The 22,551-nt window shown below is 44.7% G+C and overlaps 1 protein-coding gene across 5 annotated transcripts in view; it reads right to left on the bottom strand.

Annotated features, from left to right (window-relative positions):
* Positions 1 to 22,551, bottom strand: part of ARL15 (ARF like GTPase 15) — a 489,350-nt gene that overhangs the window by 293,657 nt on the left and 173,142 nt on the right. For all 5 annotated transcript variants that reach the window (XM_008262202.4, XM_051853777.2, XM_051853775.2 and 2 more), the window contains one exon: positions 9,545 to 9,689. In XM_008262202.4, the coding sequence (XP_008260424.1) occupies positions 9,545 to 9,689 (145 nt within the window). The remainder of the gene's footprint in view (positions 1 to 9,544; positions 9,690 to 22,551) is intronic.

The following is a 22,551-nucleotide window of genomic DNA, read 5'->3' on the forward strand; positions in this document are numbered from 1 at the left end:
GTAGGCATCTCGCTCTCACTGTCACTCTTGCTCTCACTCTGCCTCCCTCCCCACCCACCCATCTTTCAAATGAACAAATATATATTTTGCAAAAGTTTATTTTGGTACAAAATTTCCTTGGAAATCCATGTTATTTTCTAAGTAGCATTTTTTTTTTCTTTTTCTTTTTGACAGGCAGAGTGGACAGTGAGAGAGACAGACAGAGAGAAAGGTCTTCTTTTTTTGCCGTTGGTTCATCCTCCAATGGCTGCCGCGGCCGGCGCGGCAGGAGCCAGGTGCTTCTCCTGGTCTCCCATGGGGTGCAGGGCCCAAGCACTCGGGCCATCCTCCACTGCACTCCTGGGCCACAGCAGAGAGCTGGCCTGGAAGGGGGGCTACCGGGACAGAATCCAGTGCCCCGACCGGGACTAGAACCCGGTGTGCCGGCGCCGCTATGTGGAGGATTAGCCTATTGAGCCGCGGCACCGGCCTTCTAAGTAGCATTTTCAATGAACTTTAGAAGCTGTCACATTATTTTATCAGGGAAATCTCTGCTGCCCTGGAATGAGGTTGGTTTTTCTGCTTTCTAGCACTCAGTACCCCCACATGATTTTCCCAGTTATTACTATGTTATCAGTTTAGCTACTGGTCTAACACCTGTCTCCTGGTCAGACTGCAAAGAATCATAATGAAGAAGCAATGTATGATGGATCCTGTATACCCGTGTTTGGTACAACAGGAGCTGAATATTATTTAAGGATTTGGGCTCAGGGTTTTAATCTACTACATAACTGAACTCTTACCACAACCCTGATGTCACCCCTCTTGTCCCAAGAAGAAAGTTAAGCCTACAGGGGTCAAGTCCTTTGCCAAAAGTACTAAGTGCTGCAGCCAAAACTTAAACCCAGTTCTCATCACCAAACCTACAGTTTGGCACCTCCTTCACATATTAACTAACAGGTTCAGATCATTCCATCCAATTTTGAGCCCCAATACCAGAAGCGTTCATTGGCCAAGTACAATTGTGTCTAATTCATGTGCTTTCCTTTTTATACAAACAATTCAATGAAGGAACCCAAATAAATGTTCTTAGGTTCACATGACATTGCTTTTTAACTAATACAGTAATAATAACAACATGGATTTATAAAGTACTTTTTATAGATGTTATTAAGAAAATAAGGAACTTAGGAGGGAAGCAAAAATGTCTGATCAATGGAGCCAGCATCCTCTGAGGGTCCCTCATGCTGATGAGACAAGGCTCTGCCTACAAGTCCTAGCCTCAGTTCTTACATTCACTGCCACATTGCTGTCTTGCCTTGGCCTGGGACTCCTCATCAGCAAAACTGAGTCAACTCTATGGTTTCCTCTAAAATCAAGAGTCCATTATTCATACTAAACAAGAACAAGGAAATAACGGTAACCACTGTGTTGATCATCAATGGCCTCTGGAATTTGGCTGAAGGCCTCATGGGTTGGTCTCCCCAGGCTCCATTCAAATAATTGGATGGCTGAAGCATAAGCTACACAGTCATTTTTTCCTGGCCTATCTAAGCTGCATTAGTAAGACTAAAACCTCCCCTAAGATTTAACCCCACAAATTTTAATAAATATATGACTTAGAAACTCTTTGGGGAAATAATTGTTTGCATAGCCTTTCAGTCTTTGTTTTGCAATCCTTAAATCCAACAAAACCTGTGACAGAGAGATGGATTTGAAGTTGTTCATGTAGAAAAGGTATTCCTGGAATTGTAACAAAATTAGTTTTGGGAGGAAGGTTAGTCTATTTTTATTCATCATGTGGAACACGCATGTTTAACTTGGGCCTACAAACTGAAACCTTTCCCCTCCCCTTGGTCTGCATGCACACACACAGATACATATTTGATGTGTACTTCTGAAATCCCTGGGTCATTCTAAGTGATGAAGGGAAAGACATTCCATAAACCTCGTGGACTTGACCTAGAACAAGGGCATGATTTATGCCAAGGTAGATTTGTGATGTTTGGATGAAAGTCTAGTAAAGTTCTCCTAAACATGAGTTCAACGTCATAAAAGGAAACAAGCTACTGGAATTTATAAAACAGAATCCTTTAGCAGACACCAACATCTGACTTTCTAACTTATTTCTCTGGGGACTTAATACATATGTAGCTAATATACTAAAGTATTTAAATGTCTTGTTCAAATCTTCACAAAATTTTCCTCTATTTCTTTCAAGTTTCATGATCTTTTTCTAGTATAAATGAATCATATACTACTTGATAATTTTTCAAGGGCAGCAATACAAATCCCTAGAAGATATTTTCAATCTTCTAAAACTCAGCGTTCACTCCTGCTCTAGATTCTTCTCCATACTGCATCAGTATATTATCCTGACTCCATTCCTCTGGTTTATTTTTTTTTAAGTGCATAATTGTGAAAGCTATGGTTTAACAACTACTCTTATCAACATATTCCTTGTGGATATACAGTGAAGGAATTCACTCTGGAGAGAGTTCACTTTGAGAATTCCTAGCCCATGGTGCCATCTAACCCATTTTTCTCCCTCCACCAAGAGGTCTTACCTCTGAAGGATTTCTTGGCCCTTTGAGTTTTGACAATTTAAGAATCTTTTAAAATTTATGTCAAAGGTGACTGATTGCTGAAGTTAAAAATCCAATATGGTTTGAATTCTTCCCCCCCCCCCCCCACAGGAAAGGCAGACATTTTTGCTTTGCTAAAAACTGGATGACACACCTTCCTTATAGTATGAATGCATTGTAACAAATCAGCACTCAAGGTAAATTTTCTCCTCAATTGTTAAAAACTCTTACAAAACACAATTCATTTTAATTGGCTTTCTATTGTCAAAACTCTGAGAAATAATGTAAAAGAATAAGACTTAACCCATAATCTGTCCACATTAACAAAACATGGTGCGGTTTTACTTGTTCTTTCCAATTTCTATTCAAATGTACATAGTTTTCCATGGTTTAATATAAAAAATATAAATTTAATTTTTCAATTTTCTTGAATAAAAAATTATATGCATTTTCCAATCTGTAATCATTACATTTGCAGTACCATAATTTAGCTAACACATTCTTTTGCTGAGGGGCATTTAAATTGCTTTAAATTTTAGTTATTATACAAAATGTTGTAAAGAATTACTTTGTACATTTTTCTATAATTTACTTAAAATAATAACTGCTAGTGGCATGATTATTGGGTGTTTAAATGCTCGTATATAAATAATTGCTTTCTAAGAAAAGGGATAATGTCACCAACAGTAGCAGTAATATTCATATATGCACATATCATTGGCACTACCATCTTACCAGTGGTAGGTTATGAAGAAATGAGTTTTCATAAAATTAAATATAAAACTGAGATTTTCTTATTCATTTTCTAGTAAAGTTGATCTTCTAGCAACGAAGAACCTTTGCCATTTCTCTGTTATTTATTCTATTTATGAATTATCTTTATGGACTTAATTTATCTATTAGATTCTAGATACTATGTGTAAATGTATTGTTGAAGTGGGGTAGTCACAAACTCTAATCCATAATATGTGATGCAAATATTTCTCAGTGATTTTTAAAACATATTTATCTTATTAATTTTAGTTTCCAAATGATTCTAAATTTTTATATAGTTAAGTCTCCTGGTATTTATTCTAAGGAACTGGTCCACACAATTACATTAGCTGGCAAGTCGAAAATCTGTAGGGTGGGCTGACAGGCTGGAGACCAAGGAAAGAGCCCATGTGCAGTTCAAGTTCAAAGATCACCTGCTATAGAATTTCCTCCTGTTCTGGAGAAGCCAGTCCTCTGTTCTATTCAGGCCTTTAACTGAGTAAATGAGGCGCAATCATATTATGGAAAAAACTGACATTACTCAAAGTATACAGATTTAATAGTAATCTCCTCTAAAAACACTCTCAAAAACATCCTGACCACATATCTGAGCACCCAAGGCCTTGCAAAGTTACAAAAGAAAAGAAAAAATTAACCTTCATATACTTTCTCAATGGTTTCCAGCAATTTTATTCTAATGAGCTTGGTATTGTTTTGTTCATTTGTCTTGCACTTAGGATTGAGTGAGCTTCTTGATATGTGAATCTAGAGTCTTCTTCAGCTCTGACAATGGTTCAGCGATTACTTCTTCAAATATTTTTTGTGTCCCTTTCCCTATCCCTCACCTTCATGGACTCAAATTACCCTATGTTAGATCACTTAAAAGTTGTCCCACAGCTCACTGAGGTTCTTTGCATTCCCTCCCTCCCTCTCTCTCTCCCTCCCTCCCTTCTTCCCTCCCCCTCTCTCCCCCTCTCTCTCTGATAGTCTCTAATACTAATGCTTTTCAATTCATTAAACTTTTTCTTCTGCAATGTCTGAATTTCTATCAATCTCATCTGGTATGAACTTGTATTTTATATCAGAAATTACAGTACTCATCAAGAGAAAATTTATATGGATGCTTGTATGTAGACATATGTACATATGATGCTATCTTCTATGTCTCAGCTTTATGAACGAAAAATCTCTTGGTTCTCTCTCTGTGCAAGCCTCTCATCTCTGGTATTCTGCCCTTTGAACTCTAGTTGCCTTGTTCTCCCTGACTCAGCTCCGTCTGCTCACGCAGTGGGGCCACTGAGCTCTACCCCAGGTCCCTCTGGAAATGTGCCCAGCAAGGAAATTCGCTCAATGCTCATGTCACTGTTTCTCATCTCTCAGGGGTGGTTATTCTTTGTTGTTTCCTCAAAAAAAAAAGTTGATTTAAACATTTTATATGTTTTAATCATTTCAAGTGGGAAAACAAACCAGTTCCAGTTATTCCATCTTGAGCAGAATCAGAAGTCCTCATCAATCTGGCACTCACTGCCCTCCCATGAGTACCTTTAGTCTTTCCTTCTCCCATGATGACCGTCCTTACACCTCCCTCCTCCAGTATGCTCACACGAGATCTTCTCTTAGAAAAATAAATTCCCATCATACTGGTTTTTCTGTTTCTGTCAATCATCTATTTTTTATTTATTTATTTATTTTTTTTGGACAGGCAGAGTGGACAGTGAGAGAGAGACAGAGAGAAAGGTCTTCCTTTTGCCGTTGGTTCACCCTCCAATGGCCGCCGCGGCCAGCGTGCTGCGGCCGACGCATCGTGCCAATCCAAAGCCAGGAGCCAGGTACTTCTCCTGGTCCCCCATGCGGGTGCAGGGCCCAAGCACTTGGGCCATCCTCCACTGCACTCCCTGGCCACAGCAGAAAGCTGGACTGGAAGAAGGGCAACTGGGACAGAATCTGGAGCCCCGACTGGGACTAGAACCTGGGATGCCGGCGCCGCAAGGTAGAGGATTAGCCTATTGAGCCACGGCTCCAGCCTCTGTCGATAATCTTGAAAGAACAGTCCTAGCTGAGAGGCCAAGGAGTGAAGGAGTGAAATGGACTGGCTACATCTCATTCCCTTTGCTTCCTTGCCATTCCCTCATTTCTCAGGTTGGGTTCTATCCCAGAACTCTGTGAAAACTGTTCTACCATTGGTCACTCATGACCCTGTTGTCACTAAACTAGGCGGTCCTTGTCTTGAACTTCAGACTTCCATTCATATCACCTAACTGTGGTTTCTGTGATGCTTTGCCCACATTTCTCTTCTATGTTAATATGGACTAGATGAAATTATATATAGTTGCCGCTTAGCACCTTTCTTCCCTCTCTCCACCTACTATCCCTTAATAAGCTCATCCAAATCCACAACTGAGCTGTCACTCAAATCTGTATCGCTTGCTCTGACATCTCTCTAGTCTGCTTGTCTCTTGGAATTTGGATCACAGCTTGAAGTCCTACCAATATCTCGAAGTTAGCATATCCAAACTTAGACTTAAAACCCTTTATCTTAAAAATGCCTGTCATGCTTTCCCTACATCGTTTATGGAATCCATTCAAAATGCCAAACCAGCAATTTAAATCATTCTTGACTCCTTTCCTTTCGTGTTATCCAGTATGATTATCACATGTACAGCATCAATCACATCTGCTTCTAATTCTCCAGTCCCACAATTATTGCCCCATGGGATCACCTCGCCATATTACACATCGCTGCCCTTGGTTCCCAACATAACCTAAATCTCTGCATTCTGTGCCTCGACCCAATATGACTATTAACTTTTCTCTGAATACACTTATGCTTCCCATCCTTACTCTCCATACTCCACTGCTCTCTGGATTCTACTCATCATATGAGACCCTACTCAAATGTAATCGTCACTATGAACCCTGGTTTGATTCCCCAGATAAGAGAGAATCACTCCTGGGGCCGGCACTGTGGCGCAGAGGGTTAACACCCTGGCCTGAAGCACCAGAATCCCATATGGGCACCGGTTCTAGTCCTGGCTGCTCCTCTTCCGATCCAGCTCTCTGCTACGGCCTGGGATAGCAGTGGAAGACGGCTCAAGTCCTTGGGCCCCTGCACCCATGTGGGAGACCTGGAGGAGGCTCCTGGCTCCTAGCTTCAGATCGGCGCAGCTCTAGCCTTTGTGGCCATCTGGGGAGTGAACCAGTGAATGGAAGACCTCTCTCTCTGTAACTCTTTCAAATAAGTTAAAAAAAAAAAAAAAAGAATCACTCCTTCCTTCTTTTAACTGTCATATTTATACCTCCAAGTGTGGCACATGTCACATTCTGTCTTAGCATAGGGCCTGGTATTTATTAAATATTCAAGAATTGTGAGCTGTTTTATCACTAGAAAACTTATCTTCCTAACCCAGTGTAAACTTCCTGATGGCTGGGACCTCCAAAGAGCCCTCCAAAAAGGCACTGTTCCAGGATCAGGATAATCACAACTCAATATCTAAAATGTTAGCCAACCTTATATCTAATTCACCAGAAAGTCACCCAGCACACAATGTTATGGTTGGTGCCAGTAAAAGGGGAACTTACTACTAAGACATCTAATAAAAATAGATATACAATATAGTATAGTTTGCAAATAATAAATTATAAAACATTACTCACAGAAAAGTTTTTGCATTATAATTCAAAACTCCTCTTCTAGCCAGAGTGCTAAGAAATAACTGATTGGTGAGGGAAAGTTTGTTTTGGGTTCCTCTTTATACCTAATTTGGGAAGTTATTTGGTTTGAAAAGAATGATTAATCTAATGTTTCCATAAATTCATAGCATATGACTCAAAAGATAGCCACGATTTTACAAACACCTAATAAGTACAGATTCCCATCAGAAACCCTACCACTAAGCTGCATAGAAAGACCTAAACTGGCATCCTACGCCTATCGTTAGGTACCTAACTATAGCCACGTCACCAGACTTTGATTCTCAGATGATTTAAAAGCAAAATACAGAGAAAGATCCTTACCTGTCACTGAAGGCCTCTATGAAGCCCCAAGAGGATACTTTACGTAAGGTACTACATAGACCCCATTTGCCATCATTTGCTTATGCATTCAACAAACATCTACCTCTACACCCAAACCCTGGGCCAGGCTCGGGTATTCAATGCCAAAAAAGCTTCTTTCTGCCCTTGGAAGCTTACAAACCAGAAGAGGGAGAGGGTCATGAAAAGAAAGCAATGCTACAGGCACTAAATGGCAGAAATATGGCCCGCGTAGAGTGGCAGGAGCGGAGAGTCTTCAGATCTGTCTGGTCACAGAGAAAGGTGGTGAGGAAGGGCTCCAGGCCAACCAGTCACACCTGAGCTCTGCTCGTCCTCTGTGGAATCACCACTCAGTAGGAGCCCCTCAACTCTTCCCTCCTCCGTTAATCAAGCTATGTCTCTGTTACCTACGATTCTAGAACCCAAAAAGTTCTCAAAATATGCACTCCTTTGCTAAGCGATTTGGCGGTGAAATCTGCCCCAAACTGATGAAAGGCTCTTGATTATCAATATTTTCCCCACTAGTTAGGAAATCTCGTTAATAATTTCATCATCCGCCTACCACCTGTGCCAGGGACTGAGTCATCCTTGGCTGCCTGTTCTCTCATACTCCAAAGCCAGCTGATCACCAACCCATTTCAACTGTAGCCCTCAAATAGGACCCTACTTGTGCCTTCCTCTCTGACTCCCTCCACTGCCTCAGCTAAGGCACTCGGCCTCAGCACTGTAACTGTCTTCTGACCCTGTGCCCACCTGCGCTCCTCACGGTTCAGCATCCACATGGCCAGCTTGACCCTTCTCAAATGGACATTGGATAGTGTAGTTTTCTTGCTTTGAATTCTCTGATGTTGCAGCACAATCTAGGGAAAACTAATGCTCCAACTCTTGAGCCTGCTGTAAAACGTTTGCCCAGATCTGATGAGTTTCCTTGAGTTCTATGCAACATACATTGCAGTCCTGCAGAAATATGGCGCCCAAGAGGTGCTACCCTCTTTCACCCCATCTGCCTTCACACAAGCTTTCTTTCTATACCAAATATTCCCTTTGTTCTTCCACTCTACTCTCTGATTCCTATTTATCTGCCAAGTTTACTTATCAACTTCCCATCCAATATGGAAAACGAAACCAGGCATCCTTCCCTTCCCCTGCTGCAGGCAATGCTGGTCATGCCCTCTGCTTTGTCTATTTCTGAACGTGAACTTAATGTTTATGGAGCCTGTAGACTAGGTCTTCGAAAATGCTGGAATCAGAGCTTAGATCCAGTACGTAGCAGGTGTCCAACAAAGACCCCGCCTGAATGAACAATCCTTCCAACTTCCCCAGACGTCTCACCCCACTCTATCAGCTCTCCTCCCACAGCAGCTCTGGAACTATTCTGTCTTTATCTCCCTTCACTTACAGTCTTCATTCCTGCCTCATCATGAGAAAAGAAAGAGGAGGCAATTGTGGAGTGACAAAGCCCTAGGCGAGGGTTTCCTAATGTGGGCCCTGACAACATTCCGGACTGGATAATTCTTTGTTGTGGAGCTGCCCCCTGCGCTACAAGTGCATTAGCAGCATTTCTGACCTCTGCCCACTCGATGCCGGTAGTACCCTCCTCCAGTTGGCACTGCCAAAATGTCTCCAGACATGGCCAAATGTCCCCCAGGGACCAGGGAGGGGGGCAGCCCTTGAATGAGGATCACTGCCCTAGACTGACTTGGGAAAGACAAAGATCAACATGTGACAGCTGCTCCGTGGCCTCCTCTACCCTCCAGGTGCGAAGCAATGGACAGAGGATCCAGGCCACATCAGTGGCGCTGTCAGGGGTGTACATGGCCGACAAGAGTAGGCTGCAGTGACACTGAGAGGAGCTTGGCACTGAGCGGCCCTGAGATGACTTCCTGTTGTCCGAGTTCCAGACTTCAGGATTTGTTTGCATTGGGATGTTCGTGAGCTTGATTTATTCAGGGCCCGTGAGATAACCAGCTAGAGGGATACAGGATACTGTCATGGAAAGTCAAGAACCCTTCTGAGATCTTGTTTTGCAAAAGAGCATACTTAAAATGGAAATAAATACACTGAGTGAAGCATTAAGGTACAAATAACAGAGAAGGGATGGAAGACATCACACCGACAGCACAGGAAACGAGACCGTCTAGGAGATGAGAGAGAGAGAGAGAGAGAGAGAGAGAGCGCCCTGGCATGGGACCCACCTGTCGTGGACACGACACTCTCGGCGCTTTCACTGCAGAGCTTCGACAGCAGGCTGGTCTTGCCGGAACCCGTGAGGCCTATGCAAACCAGGTCATATTCTGGGCGTGCAGGTGGGGGTCCCTTGCAGCACAGTGCTCTAAAACACTGCAAAGAAAGGGGGAAATGGAATTCTTTTAAATAGGGAGACACACCTTAGTAATACATAAATATACATAAATACTAACAAGTCCTTAAATAAATCTATTGTGAGGAGGAAAATGGTAACATTGGAGCAAAGAAATTTGGAGGAAGCCGCATTCACCAAAGGGTCAAAGTTACCATCCTCATTCCTAGACCTCTGTCCACCTCTCGGCCTCACGTCCCACCACGGCAGGTGCATCGGAAGCAGCCTGACTTCAACACACAGCAGTGTGGCCAAAATTGCACAACCTGAATGTCACGGTGAGGAACGTGGACCGAGTCAGTCTGACGAGCACTCTCTCCAGACACCGCCTGTTCTCTAAAACGCAATGCATCCTGGGTCAGAAAGGGGAAATGCCATCAACCACATTACTGCGACACGAGGTAAGGACTCAGTATAGGGGGCATTTTTATTTTATTTTATTTTATTTTATTTATTTTGGTTTTTTGACAGGTAGAGTGGACAGTGAGAGAGAGAGACAGAGAGAAAGGTCTTCCTTTGCCGTTGGTTCACCCTCCAATAGCCACCGCGGCTGGAGAGCTGCAGCCAGTGCACCGTGCTGATCCGATGGCAGGAGCCAGGTACTTATCCTTGTCTCCCATGGGGTGCAGGGCCCAAGCACTTGGACCATCCTTCACTGCACTCCCGGGCCACAGCAGATAGCTGGCCTTGAAGAGGGGCAACCAGGACAGAATCCGGTGCCCCGACCGGGACTAGAACCCGGTGTGCCAGTGCTGCAAGGAGGAGGATTAGCCTAATGAGCCACGGCACCAGCATATTAGTTAACAGTGTTGCATAAGGTAAACTTTTCTGAATTTAGTAACTGCTCTGTGCTCACACAAGGAAAATCATCGTTCTAAGAAAACATCAAGTTAACTACTAGAGGTGAAGGGTCTTGATGCCTGCCATTAACTGGCTCAGAAAAACGCTCAGGGGCTCGGCACCGTGGCTCGCTTGGTTAATCCTCCACCTGCAGCGCTGGCATCCCACATGGGTGCCGGGTTCTGTCCCGGTTGCCCCTCTTCCAGGCCAGCTCTCTGCTGTGGCCCGGGAAGGCAGTGGAGGATGGTCCGAGTGCTTGGGCCCCTACACCTGCGTGAGAGACCAGGAGGAAGCACCTGGCTCCTGGCTTCGGATCAGTGCAGCGCCGGCTGTAGTGGCCATTTGGGGGTGAACCAACAGAAGGAAGACTTTTCTCTCTGTCTCTCTCTCACTGTCCACTCTGCCTGTCAAATAAATTAAAAAAGAAAAAAAAAAGACAAACGCTCAGTCTCTACCTCCAGCTCTATCACTATCTGGTAAGCCAAGTGAAAAAGCCAACGCAGGAAAAGGTTCACAACTGGAGAAGCGGAGTGAGCAGTCTACAGGAAAATTCCTTCTTCTAGACTCAGAACCCTTGGATATCATTTCAAAACAAATAAAAAGATGCAAAGAACAATTAGGAACAGTCCCTACACACATCACTGCCTTCTCGGTCTGCTCAATTCCATGCTAGGTCAGATGACCCCAGGGTGCTATGTTCTGTAGTGTAGTCTGTGCACTGCACAAACCTGTTTGGTCTGCAAGAGTTAAAAACAGGAGATCTGGGAGACAGGCTATCACTCATGCAGTTTTTGATCTTTCTATTTATCCCATATCCATTTACTAGTGGCCACCTACATGCTGGCTGGTAGAACCTGAAATATCTGGGCCTTGAATGATTCAGGAGACAAAGAAAGAGGGAGAGCAGGAGAGAGTGAGATCTACTCACTTCTGGGCCACCTGGAGATCAGGAGAGAAGAGCCCTTAACAAGACCAAGACTTCTCACTCATCACATCGGAACCCTCACTGGCTGTCAGATGCTCACAACCAAGCGAGATTTCCTCATTTCTCACATGCAGTCCACAAGGCTCACCCAGATGACCCCTGAAATAGCTCTGGCATCCAGGTGCCTCTCTCCAGCCCAGGCAACATCTACACTGTCCCACTGCTGCCAGCACATTCACTCTTGCCCTCCTATTCTCCACAAGCAGCCAGAGACCGCTTCCTTGGGAAAAGGAAACCTAGTCATATCTGCTTAAACTGCACCAGGACAGCCCCCTGCTCTTGGGCTCAAACCCTTACCCTGGTCTACAAGGCCTGCAGATCCACTGCAGCCCACACCAACAGGCTTTTTTTTTTTTTTTTTTTGGACAGGCAGAGTGGACAGTGAGAGAGAGAGACAGACAGAAAGGTCTTCCTTTGCCATTGGTTCACCCTCCAGTGGCTGCCGCGGCCGGTGCACCACGTTGATCTGAAGCCAGGAACCAGGTGCTTCTCCTGGTCTCCCATGTGGGTGCAGGGCCCAAGCACTTGGGCCATCCTCCACTGCACTCCCGGGCCACAGCAGAGAGCTGGCCTGGAAGAGGGGCAACCGGGACAGAATCTGGCGCCCCGACTGGGACTAGAACCCGGTGTGCCGGCGCCGCAAGGCGGAGGATTAGCCTAGTGAGCCGCGGTGCCGGCCGCCAACAGGCTTTTCAATAAATACATAACCTTTTTGAAAAATATGCAGAATACACAAAGACGCCAGTAAGATGGTTGATCTATGCTCTGTCAGAGCCTCTCATGCTTCAGGAAAATAATGTCAAAATAAGAGAAACCCTTGACTTTTTCCCTTCATCTCAAGGCCATAAATTAGCCTAGCTCTCCAAAAAGCTGTTCTGAGGTATACAATCTACTTTTTTTTTTTTTTTTTTGACAGGCAGAGTAGACAGTGAGAGAGAGAGAGAGAGACAGAGAGAAAGGTCTTCCTTTACCGTTGGTTCACCCTCCAATGGCCACTGCGGCCGGTGTACCACACTCATCCGAAGCCAGGAGCCAGGTGCTTCTCCTGGTCTCCCATGTGGGTGCAGGGCCCAAGCACTTGGGCCATCCTCCACTGCACTCCCGGGCCACAGCAGAGAGCTGGCCTGGAAGAGGGGCAACCGGGACAGAATCTGGCGCCCCGACTGGGACTAGAACCCGGTGTGCCGGCGCCGCAAGGCGGAGGATTAGCCTAGTGAGCCGCGGTGCCGGCCGCCAACAGGCTTTTCAATAAATACATAACCTTTTTGAAAAATATGCAGAATACACAAAGACGCCAGTAAGATGGTTGATCTATGCTCTGTCAGAGCCTCTCATGCTTCAGGAAAATAATGTCAAAATAAGAGAAACCCTTGACTTTTTCCCTTCATCTCAAGGCCATAAATTAGCCTAGCTCTCCAAAAAGCTGTTCTGAGGTATACAATCTACTTTTTTTTTTTTTTTTTGACAGGCAGAGTAGACAGTGAGAGAGAGAGAGAGAGACAGAGAGAAAGGTCTTCCTTTACCGTTGGTTCACCCTCCAATGGCCACTGCGGCCGGTGTACCACACTCATCCGAAGCCAGGAGCCAGGTGCTTCTCCTGGTCTCCCATGTGGGTGCAGGGCCCAAGCACTTGGGCCATCCTCCACTGCACTCCCGGGCCACAGCAGAGAGCTGGAGTGGAAGAACAACCGGGACAGAATCCAGCGCCCCGACTGGGACTAGAACCTGGGGAGCCGGTGCCGCAGGCGGAGGATTAGCCTAGTGAGCCGCGGCATCAGCCAAGAATCTACTTTCTCCACAGCGCAGAGCTTCCTTTTGTCCTGAACTCACTTCACCTGACTTTTTTTAGAGATTCCATATATGAGATAGACAAGTCTATGATCCATATTCTTCGTGGGTTTATTACTCTCCAATCACATTTCCTCACAGCCTCTGAGCCTGAGGAGTCCTAACTGTTTCCGTCTGCCTTCATGTGGCCGGCCCTCCCATGCCTTCATCATGCCAGTCGCTCTTCTTTGACCTTGCCTAGTTCCATTCTGCCTTCTCTGACAAGATTAATGACCACAGCTAAAAACAACATTCTAGATGCCAACACATCACATCCCAGATTCACCTAAAGGCTGGCTGATCTTGTCTGACATTTTGCAACTCTTTCTTGGACATGTTTTGTTTTGTTTGAGAGGCAGAGAGAGAGAGAGAGACAGACAGACAGACAGACAGACAGAGAGAAGCTCCCATGCTGCTTCACTGCCCACATGCCCACAGTGGCTGAAACCAGGAACCAGGAACACAGTCCAAGCCTCCAGCATGCATGGCAGGAACCCAATTACTTGAGCTCTCACTGCTGCCACCCAGGGTCTGCACTGGCAGGAAGTGAAGGGTCAGGAGCCTAAGTCGGGGATTGAACCCAGGTTCTCTGATGTGAGGTATGGGCATCCTAACTGCTAGGCTAAACACCTTGCTCCGTGCATGCTTTCTCATTCATGGAAAAACAAGCTTCCCAGACTTAGGATTAGAATGTTTCTCAGAGGCAGCTTTCCATCCATCTGTCTGTCTGCCCTCAAAGACAGCCTCTGGCTGGTAGTTCACGCTTAAGATAGATCTTCCACGTTCAGCAATGGTGGACAACATTAGTCATATTGATTCTCTTACTGGTCTGCTTTGGGCTTTGGGGAAGGATGAGGAAAGACCTCTGCCTGCCCTGGACACCCCCATTCCCACCAGGCAGCTTTGCCAGAATTCCTCGGAACTCTGCACCAAAGTGGGACAGGCACAGCTGCCCTGGCCCACACAATTGACTCTCAAGCACAAAATGAAATTACACGTGGATGATTGCCATTTCACTCTGTTTCAATGATTCCTACACCAACATCATTAATTTGGCCCAAAAGTCCCACAGTTTCATCTTGGTGTTCTTTTTTAACATCCAGCATGTAGAAACGTAGCCAGGCCTGATGACCTGCTAATGCACTCCCAGGTCGCCTGAGACATTCCTGACACCTCAGACGATTTAGCAGTGACTCTGACGCCACCCTCTCTCTCTCTCTTCTCTGCAGCGAAGCCCTCTCCCTTCTCATGGCTGCAATCACACAGAATGTCAGGACACCCAACGCGACATCCCTCCCCAGGCCCCCAACTCCTGCTGAAATCCCAGACCCTGTAGTTCCAAGTGTTCTCAAAGAACCCAAACTAAATCTGAATAAAACAAAAACCTCCCCCACAAAACCACTACAGGGGGTGGGGGGATTGGGGGATGCATTTGGGAACATCAAGGCTAGATGAACAGTTATCACAAGAGAGAATCTGAAATAAACCATAGTGTCTGAAATCCTATGTATTTGAACTAAACAGATAACAATAAATAAATAAACCCCACTGCTAAAAGGAATTGTATCCGATTTTGAGCCAACAAAATAAAACTTTTAAGAGAACGCTACTTTACATGATGGAAAAATGTGTGCATTTTTTGAGCCAGTTCCTAAAAGCTTTACAGAGTTTGCATTTGCTTTTTGTTTTAAAACTTAATGAAGCTTTGGATCTTATAGTCAATTTACTTAAAATTACTCACTTTGGCCTCTAGACTATACTGTACCAAAGTTCATTGTGTGTGTCTCCTACAGCAGCTCTCGCATTGTTAAGGGTAAGCCCTTTTCACCGGCGTACAATGAGAAACACAATGCTGTCGGCAGCCCTGACAGCAAACTCAGCCTTCATTCCCAGGCCAGACACTAAGGCATTGTGTAACTCTGCTCAAGCCCCATCAACCGATCCCCGCTCCGGTTTCCCGTGATTAACTAGCCACGTTTGAACGCTATCTGCTGCCTCCTTTCTTCAGGAAGATGGGCGGAGGCATGGCTTTAAGGCATTAGGCGCCTAAGCAAAGTGTTCTGTGGGTAAATAACTGTACATCTTGACGTTCCTCTTCCCCCTTAAGGTGACAGCTAGCTGCCTGGGCAAGGGCCTGGTGGCCCAACACAGAGCACAGACTACACCTTCCCAGGCCATCCGCCTACAGCCGCCTCCATGTGCTACAACTCTTCCCAGTTCAACCCAAGACACTAACGACACATGATCACCAGCTTTTCCATGCAGCAGGAAAGCCAGAACAGGGCCAGTCTGAATTCTAACTAGAATTGTAACTCTACCCTCTGTGGGAGCAACAGAGGTCATGGTCTCCATTACTTAGACTACTGTAGTTCGTAAGTCTTTTTTTTAATACCGGGCCAGTGACAACTTGCTCCTTCTTTATTTAAAATAAAAAAAAATTTTTTTTTAATTTAAAAATAAAAAACAGTGTACCTAGGATTATGTCAGAACACAGCATGTGTCCTCTACGATGAGCCCACAGGGTCCATAGTTGTGTACGTGAGCAAGCAACATGCCAAGGTCTTGGGGGACGGCAAAGACCGCAATCGGCGGGAATTAACTGAGAGGTAAACTTTGGCCACCTCCTATAACTGCATGAAACTGTAACTCAAATACAAATGAGCCGAAAAGCAAAGGCAAAAAATCTTTGGTATATTTGAAGAAGGAAAGGGATCGCATGTATCAGGAATAAAAGCAAACAATAAAGATCAGATCGTGAGGGTAAGTAAAATGAGGACTTGTACTTCTGTCTGGCAGCCTCGCCTCAAGGCAGCAAAATCATCTTAAAAAGTCCCCATGTCTATTGGGGACAGTGCCAGACGTTCGGCAGGTCTGGCAGAGCCCTGTACACAGCCGGAGCTTGGTGAATGAGTGCTCAACAAGTCAACGCTGTAATGCACTAATTAAGCATTTAAGTGTACATCTCTTTTTCCCTCTCCATTTCTACCTGAATGAATCTAGCCGGCCTCCACATCCATCACTCACACAGTCTGAGCTGAATGCTTCTGCACCACCCTGGTCCTGTACACTCAGAATGAAAGACCCTGCTGTCTCTTCTCTGCGGCCGACTTTTATTCAAAGTTCTGCCTAGGCGGTGCCTCCTCCGAGAATTCTTCAGTTCCCTCAGAGACAGAACTAATCCTTCTGCTGCTCCTTGGTCCTGTGCAGACACTTCTAACACTGCAGTTAGCTCTGTGCTACATGTGCTTTCCCCCCCTAACTACTAAGATTTATTAGCTGGTGGAAATACGCATACAACTCCAAGGTCATAGATCCATTCTTGGTCCTATGATTAGTTCAAAAAAGCTTAATTTAACAGTTACCTAGGGTGGCCAGGCACCAAAACACAACAACAGAGTTGGTCTACAAATACATATTTCTAGATAAGAGTCTTGCTCAAAATCCTCCCATTCTGGCACTGGCCTATGTACTGCCAGTATTTCCTTACCACCCTGTGTTGCTACATTCCCAGCCTTCTGGGACATGACATTTGTTTCAATTGATGCTCTGTTTTTCATCATGAATACATGATTTTATTCCGAGCATGCCTTCAATCTGATTGAAGCTCTGTAGAGTTGCTGGAAAATGTTCCCCAGCCAGCTTCGGGACTTCCCCACAGGCACACGGCACTGGCCTTGCTCCACTCCATTTCCTCCTGATTTCAATACAGGTCTCAGCAAATACCTCAAGGGCTCCTAAGGCAGACAACCAGGTTCTTACCACATAGTCCGGGGGCTGGGGGTGCCTAGCCCAGCACGCGGTAGCTACTCATAGATTTACAAGACATCTGTGAGTTGGCACCTAGAAGGAAGAGGAAAGTCACCCATAGCTGTCAGTGAATCTATTTTTCATGCAGTTTAGCTCTACAAAGAGGCACCTGTACGTTCTGATTCTCACCCATTCTTAAAATAAATTAGAGATGTTTTTAAAAAGGAAGTCAGTTTCTAGGAGTGTCTTCTAGCTCTAAACATGTTCAAAAAATAAAACAAGAAATGCTTAAATATCTAAAGTGATCTGATTTAGAACACTTTCCAAATATATACTATACTAGCCAAATATGCATCTGTCTTTCAAAAATGTAACCCAATACAAAACACAATGTAATACAAAATGTAGTACAAGATTTGTCGGAGCTACCCAGCTCTCTAGGAGATGTGAGAGATGAGTGTTCCAGTAAGTCAAACACAAAACCAAAGGCAGTTAATGTGCTGGAGCACCAGGCAGAAGTGGTATATATGCATTAATTCATTTACACCCCAGAAGAATCCCGTAAGCAAAGTACTACATGAGTCCCATTTTCAGATGCGGACACTGGGACTCAGACAGTTAAGCACCTTGCCTATGTGCAGCAAGATTTAAACCTTGGCAGTCTGGCCCCAGAGCTGTTTTCTGAGCCAGCGGATGGGTCAGCCTCTGGCATCCGAGGGTGTGTCACACACAAGGGACTTCCAAAGCATTCTGTGTGGAGTAGAACACAGATCAAGAAAATGCACCAGGGAGCTTTTAAAGTGGCAGAGCTGGGGTTTGCACAGGGCTGTTCTGAGCTCCAGAGCTCTGCCCCATCCGCAGTCAGAGAGCACAGCATCAGAATCGGGCGGCTTCTGCTGTTTCGAGGGATGAGGGGAGGGGGAGGGCTTTCGGTCAGTTTGCCTGTGTAACTGAACAGAGACAGACACCTGGCACAGGGAGATGGTCCAAGTCTTTGCCTTGTGGCTCTATTTGCACTGTTAGGTTTATGGCTAACGCAGCTTTCATTGCAAGCTAATGGACCCTGTGGCTTTCTCTCTACTCAGAGGGCTTGGGGGACAAGCAGTGTCCTCAGTGCTCCTATATGACTGAATTAGGCTGTAGGGAAGGAAGACATGGGATTGGCTGGACTGGAAGACAAGGGACTACGGAAGGGCTGCTGGCTTCTCTTCTCACTGTGGGCTTCTTTCATTTAACCCTTTTTGTCCTCTGAAAAGGACAAAGCTTGTCTATAGAGTAGCCCATGCTGGCTGTGGAGGTTTCTCATTCCAAGCATGGCAATAAAGGGGAAAAAAAAATCTATTGAAATAGTCCTCAAATTTTCCCCCTCAATATATATATATGCAAATTAGACCACAAGAAAGTAAATAAATAAGCAAACACTAAAAACAGTATGTTAGAAAAGAGGAGAAAAACACTGAATAAAGTGGGTCATGTGCAAATGCACGTGACAGTGATCTGTGACAAGCACATAGTCTTCCACCACTAAGAAGAAAAGCCAGCCTAAGATACACCTTGCTGTCTTGGCGTGACTGGCAGTTCTGGCACACAATGAAGTGAATGTTAGTTGCCAATGGCACCTACAGCACCAGAACCAAGCAGGGCGGCCGAGCATGGACAAGTGTGCTCTTGACCACCACCCACATCCTAGCAGGAGGCTTCCTCACCTTGCAAGAGCAGTCTACGTTGTCAGGGGGAAAATCTTGTTGCTCTTTCAGATCCTAGTGGGAAAAGCACTAAGTTGTTTTTACAGAGGAAGGGTCAACCCTTTCGCCCGTGTGGGCTGCTGGGAGCTCACAGATGAAGGCCGTGGCCCAGTATTGTCCCAGCACTGAGGCTCCTGGCCAATACATCACACTGCCTCAGGACACTAAGTCTGTCTTTGCGTTACCCTTTGTATTTCTCAATCCACATTCCCTTTTGGGGTGAAATACTTCATTATTTCTGCTTTGTTCAGGGCTGTCTCCTGTCTCTGTCCCTATTAACTTGTGGCAACAAAAGAAACAAACAGAAGCAGGGGATTTCATGCTTAGCAGCTACAGACATTGGCCTCACGGCTTTGCAGAGGGGCAGACATCTGAGACTGTGAATGGGAGAGAGTGTCGCTGCACTGAACCAGACCCGGGGCCCACGTGGCTCCCAGTCCCAGTCAATGCATCCTGCATGTCCAGAGGAACCAAAAGTGAAGTTTTAAAAGTTAGAGCAAGTATCTGATAATGAGATTTAAAGAGCTAATTCAAGATTCTCATATTTTCCTAGCTATTCAAAATTTCCTGTCTGCTCACACAGGAAACAGATCAGAGGAATAGGATTTTTATTTTTTTAAACTAAGAAACTCAAAAAGGAAGCAAAGTAGAAATGTGCTGTGTCTTTCTTACTTTTAAAATGTAATTCTTGTAATGGCTACATGGGAAATCTAATTTTAAACTTCATTTTGTTATAATAACAGAATTATCCAATAAAACCAGCCATGAAATGTCCAGGCATGACTGTCTATAAAGAACCAAGCTTTATGGGCCATATTCATCAACATCTCCAAATCAGGGCTTTACCCAGGTCACTTCTGACCATGGTCTATTTTTTTGTTAATGAGCCAAGAAATATAAATCTAGCTAAAGTCAAAGAGCAAAGAATACATTTTATATTCAACTTCTTTTTGATTATTATCTGCATAGAACATTTCTAACAGAAAGTAGGGCACAAATGAAACACCAGAAACTCCTTCTTCTTTATGTTACACACTCGGGAAGAGTGAGGGCAGGAAACATCTCAAAAGGGGGAGGCTCCCGAGGTAGAATTCCAAATGGATTTATGCAGCATCTGCAAATCCCCAGAGAAGATCCCAATGAAGTCGACTCTCTCCACTCTTAGGGATTATGGGTCTGGACACAGGGAGCCTTGTGACCAGAGACAAGAAAACAAACAAGGTAGCTTTTCTTTTCCTTCCTACCAGTGAAAATCCTATTCTGTTCTCTCATCTTTGGGCTCCATAAGGATGGAACTCAGGCCCACATATTCTAGTGGTCTCCACTGTCTGTGGCTCTGTCCAGCTCTGCCTGGATCCTCCCCATGTTTCCCCCTCAGCCCCTAAAGTCCTTGCAGTGGACACCACAGTCCCCTGGGCAACTGTGTTTCCTGTTGTCCTAACTGAGACCATTACTTCAAGTATTGACTCCAATTCAGTCTCCAAAATATTAAGAATTGTCTTTCTAAAACACCACATAATTTCCATGGCTTAAATGCTTTTCATGGACTGCAGGCAGGTATTGTGGTACATTGGTTAAGACGCCCCTTGGGATGCCTACATCCCATATTGAGTGCCTGGGGTGGAATCCCAGCTCCACTTTCAATCCAACTTCCTGCAGCAGGGGACGGCTCGAGTACCTGAGTCACAGTCACCCACGTGAGAGACCTGGATTGAGCGCCTGGCTCCAGCCTGGTCCAGCCACTTTGGGAGTGCACTAGAAGATAAAAGATTTCTCTCTCCCTCCACCCCCCTTCAAATAAATAAAACTTTAAATAATAAATAAACTCTTTCCATGGCCACCTGTAACTGTCAGGATAAAGTCTAACTTCCTTCTCTGGCAGAGGAGGCTTTATATAATAATCTGGCCTTAGCCTTCACTTCTGGTCTCCAATAGTTGTTTTGAAGATTACACAAAGTAGATGTAAAGCACCTAACACAAGGTTGGACACTTCAATCTTAAATGGCAGTAATTCTTGTTAGCATTTTTCCCACTGTATCCACAGCACTCGTTGCTGTCACAGAGGCCTCTGTGTGGTTCTGACTCATGCTCCTTTCGGCTCCGTCAATCAAAGGGGCCCATCCTCTGCCTACACATCATCTTCTGGCTGGCTCCTAGACATCCTGCAAAAATTCAAAACAATGATCATTTCATCTGGGAAGACCCGGTCTGATTTAAACGGCCTTCTGCAGGCTTTCTTAGCATCTTTTCTATTCCACTGTCGCAACACTCATGGTTCTGCCAAGTGAGGTTGGTTTATTGTTCATCTTTCCCCAGAAACTGCAGCACTTGAACAGAGACACTACTTGTACTTCAATGATACAAACTGAGCATCCGACATAGCATCTACCAGTTGGTAGGACATGGTCCCCAATGCATTAAATGTATGACTGGGATTAAGCGTAAGGTCTGATAAGCCTGAAATCAAGCCCTAGATACATCAGGACAAGTTAGCTCACTAAGAACTACTATGCAATCTAGAAAACAAAGATCATCTCACAGGACTGAGATAAAGGGAGAAGTAAATGGGGCACTGTATACCAAGTACTCAAAAATCAACAAGTACTTATCACTATCAAGATGTACACTATGGGGAAGGCACTTGGTGCCATGGTTAAGATGCCACTCGGGATGCCCACATCTCATGTTCAAGTTCCACTTCTGGTTCTGATTCCAGTTTCTTGCTAATGTGCGCCCTGGGAGGCAGCAGGGGATGGCTCAGATACTTCAGTTCCTGCCACCTACTCTGGAGACACAGATTGAGTTCTGAGCTCCTGGTTTCAACCTGGCTTAGTCCTGGATGTTTGAGGGTATTTGTGGAGTGGACCAGTGGATGGAAGATCTATGTCTGTCTCTCTAGAGGCTTTTCAAATAAATAAAAATAATACTTTGAATATTTCTATTATGAGATTTCTCACTTAAAATAGTGTTGCTGTGAAGAGAATTGATTTTTGTGATCACTAATCAAGATTCTTCTTACAACTAAAATTGGATTTATCATTTATTTGGTCAAAGATTTAATACCAATATTAAAACCAAATAATGGTTAATGACATATAGACAGTCATTTTGGTTTGCTATAATAAAAACAATTAAAAGAGATCCTAAATGATGTATACGGAGACTACTACTGGCTTTTTTCTTCCCCTGAGAGGGGAAAACCCGTTAAAAAAAAGCTTTAAACACTGATGGCTGATGTTAACAGATAAATCAATTCCCTTCTAATATGAATCTCTAGGCAGATCCAGACAGAAGCATAACGGGCAAAAATGTCTGTGATCCTTGTGCATCCTCAAATCGCATTGCTCTCTGCGCTGACAAAGACAAATGTGCACTAGGGTTCAGCACTGAAGAGCCAATGCGGCAAGCGAGATGTTATCTCGCCTCACACATCAACACACGTGCCAGACAGATTCTGATTGCAAAGTCTGTTATTGGTGATGAGAGAGGCAGGGAGGGCACAGCTGGATATTTCAGATCCACAGCTGAGCTGGCAGCCGCCGTAGTTCAAGTCATCTTCCCACTTTAAAAGCTGGAATTAATCTGAGAGAGTTATTTAAAGGTGTGTTTCATTAAACAGGCATCTTGCGACTACTGTCAAACTTCGCAAGCAAAAACTGCACACACAGATAAGTAATGGCAGATTTACTTGGGGTCATC

This window comes from Oryctolagus cuniculus, chromosome 14, assembly GCF_964237555.1.
Source record: "Oryctolagus cuniculus chromosome 14, mOryCun1.1, whole genome shotgun sequence".
Lineage (NCBI taxonomy): Eukaryota > Metazoa > Chordata > Mammalia > Lagomorpha > Leporidae > Oryctolagus > Oryctolagus cuniculus.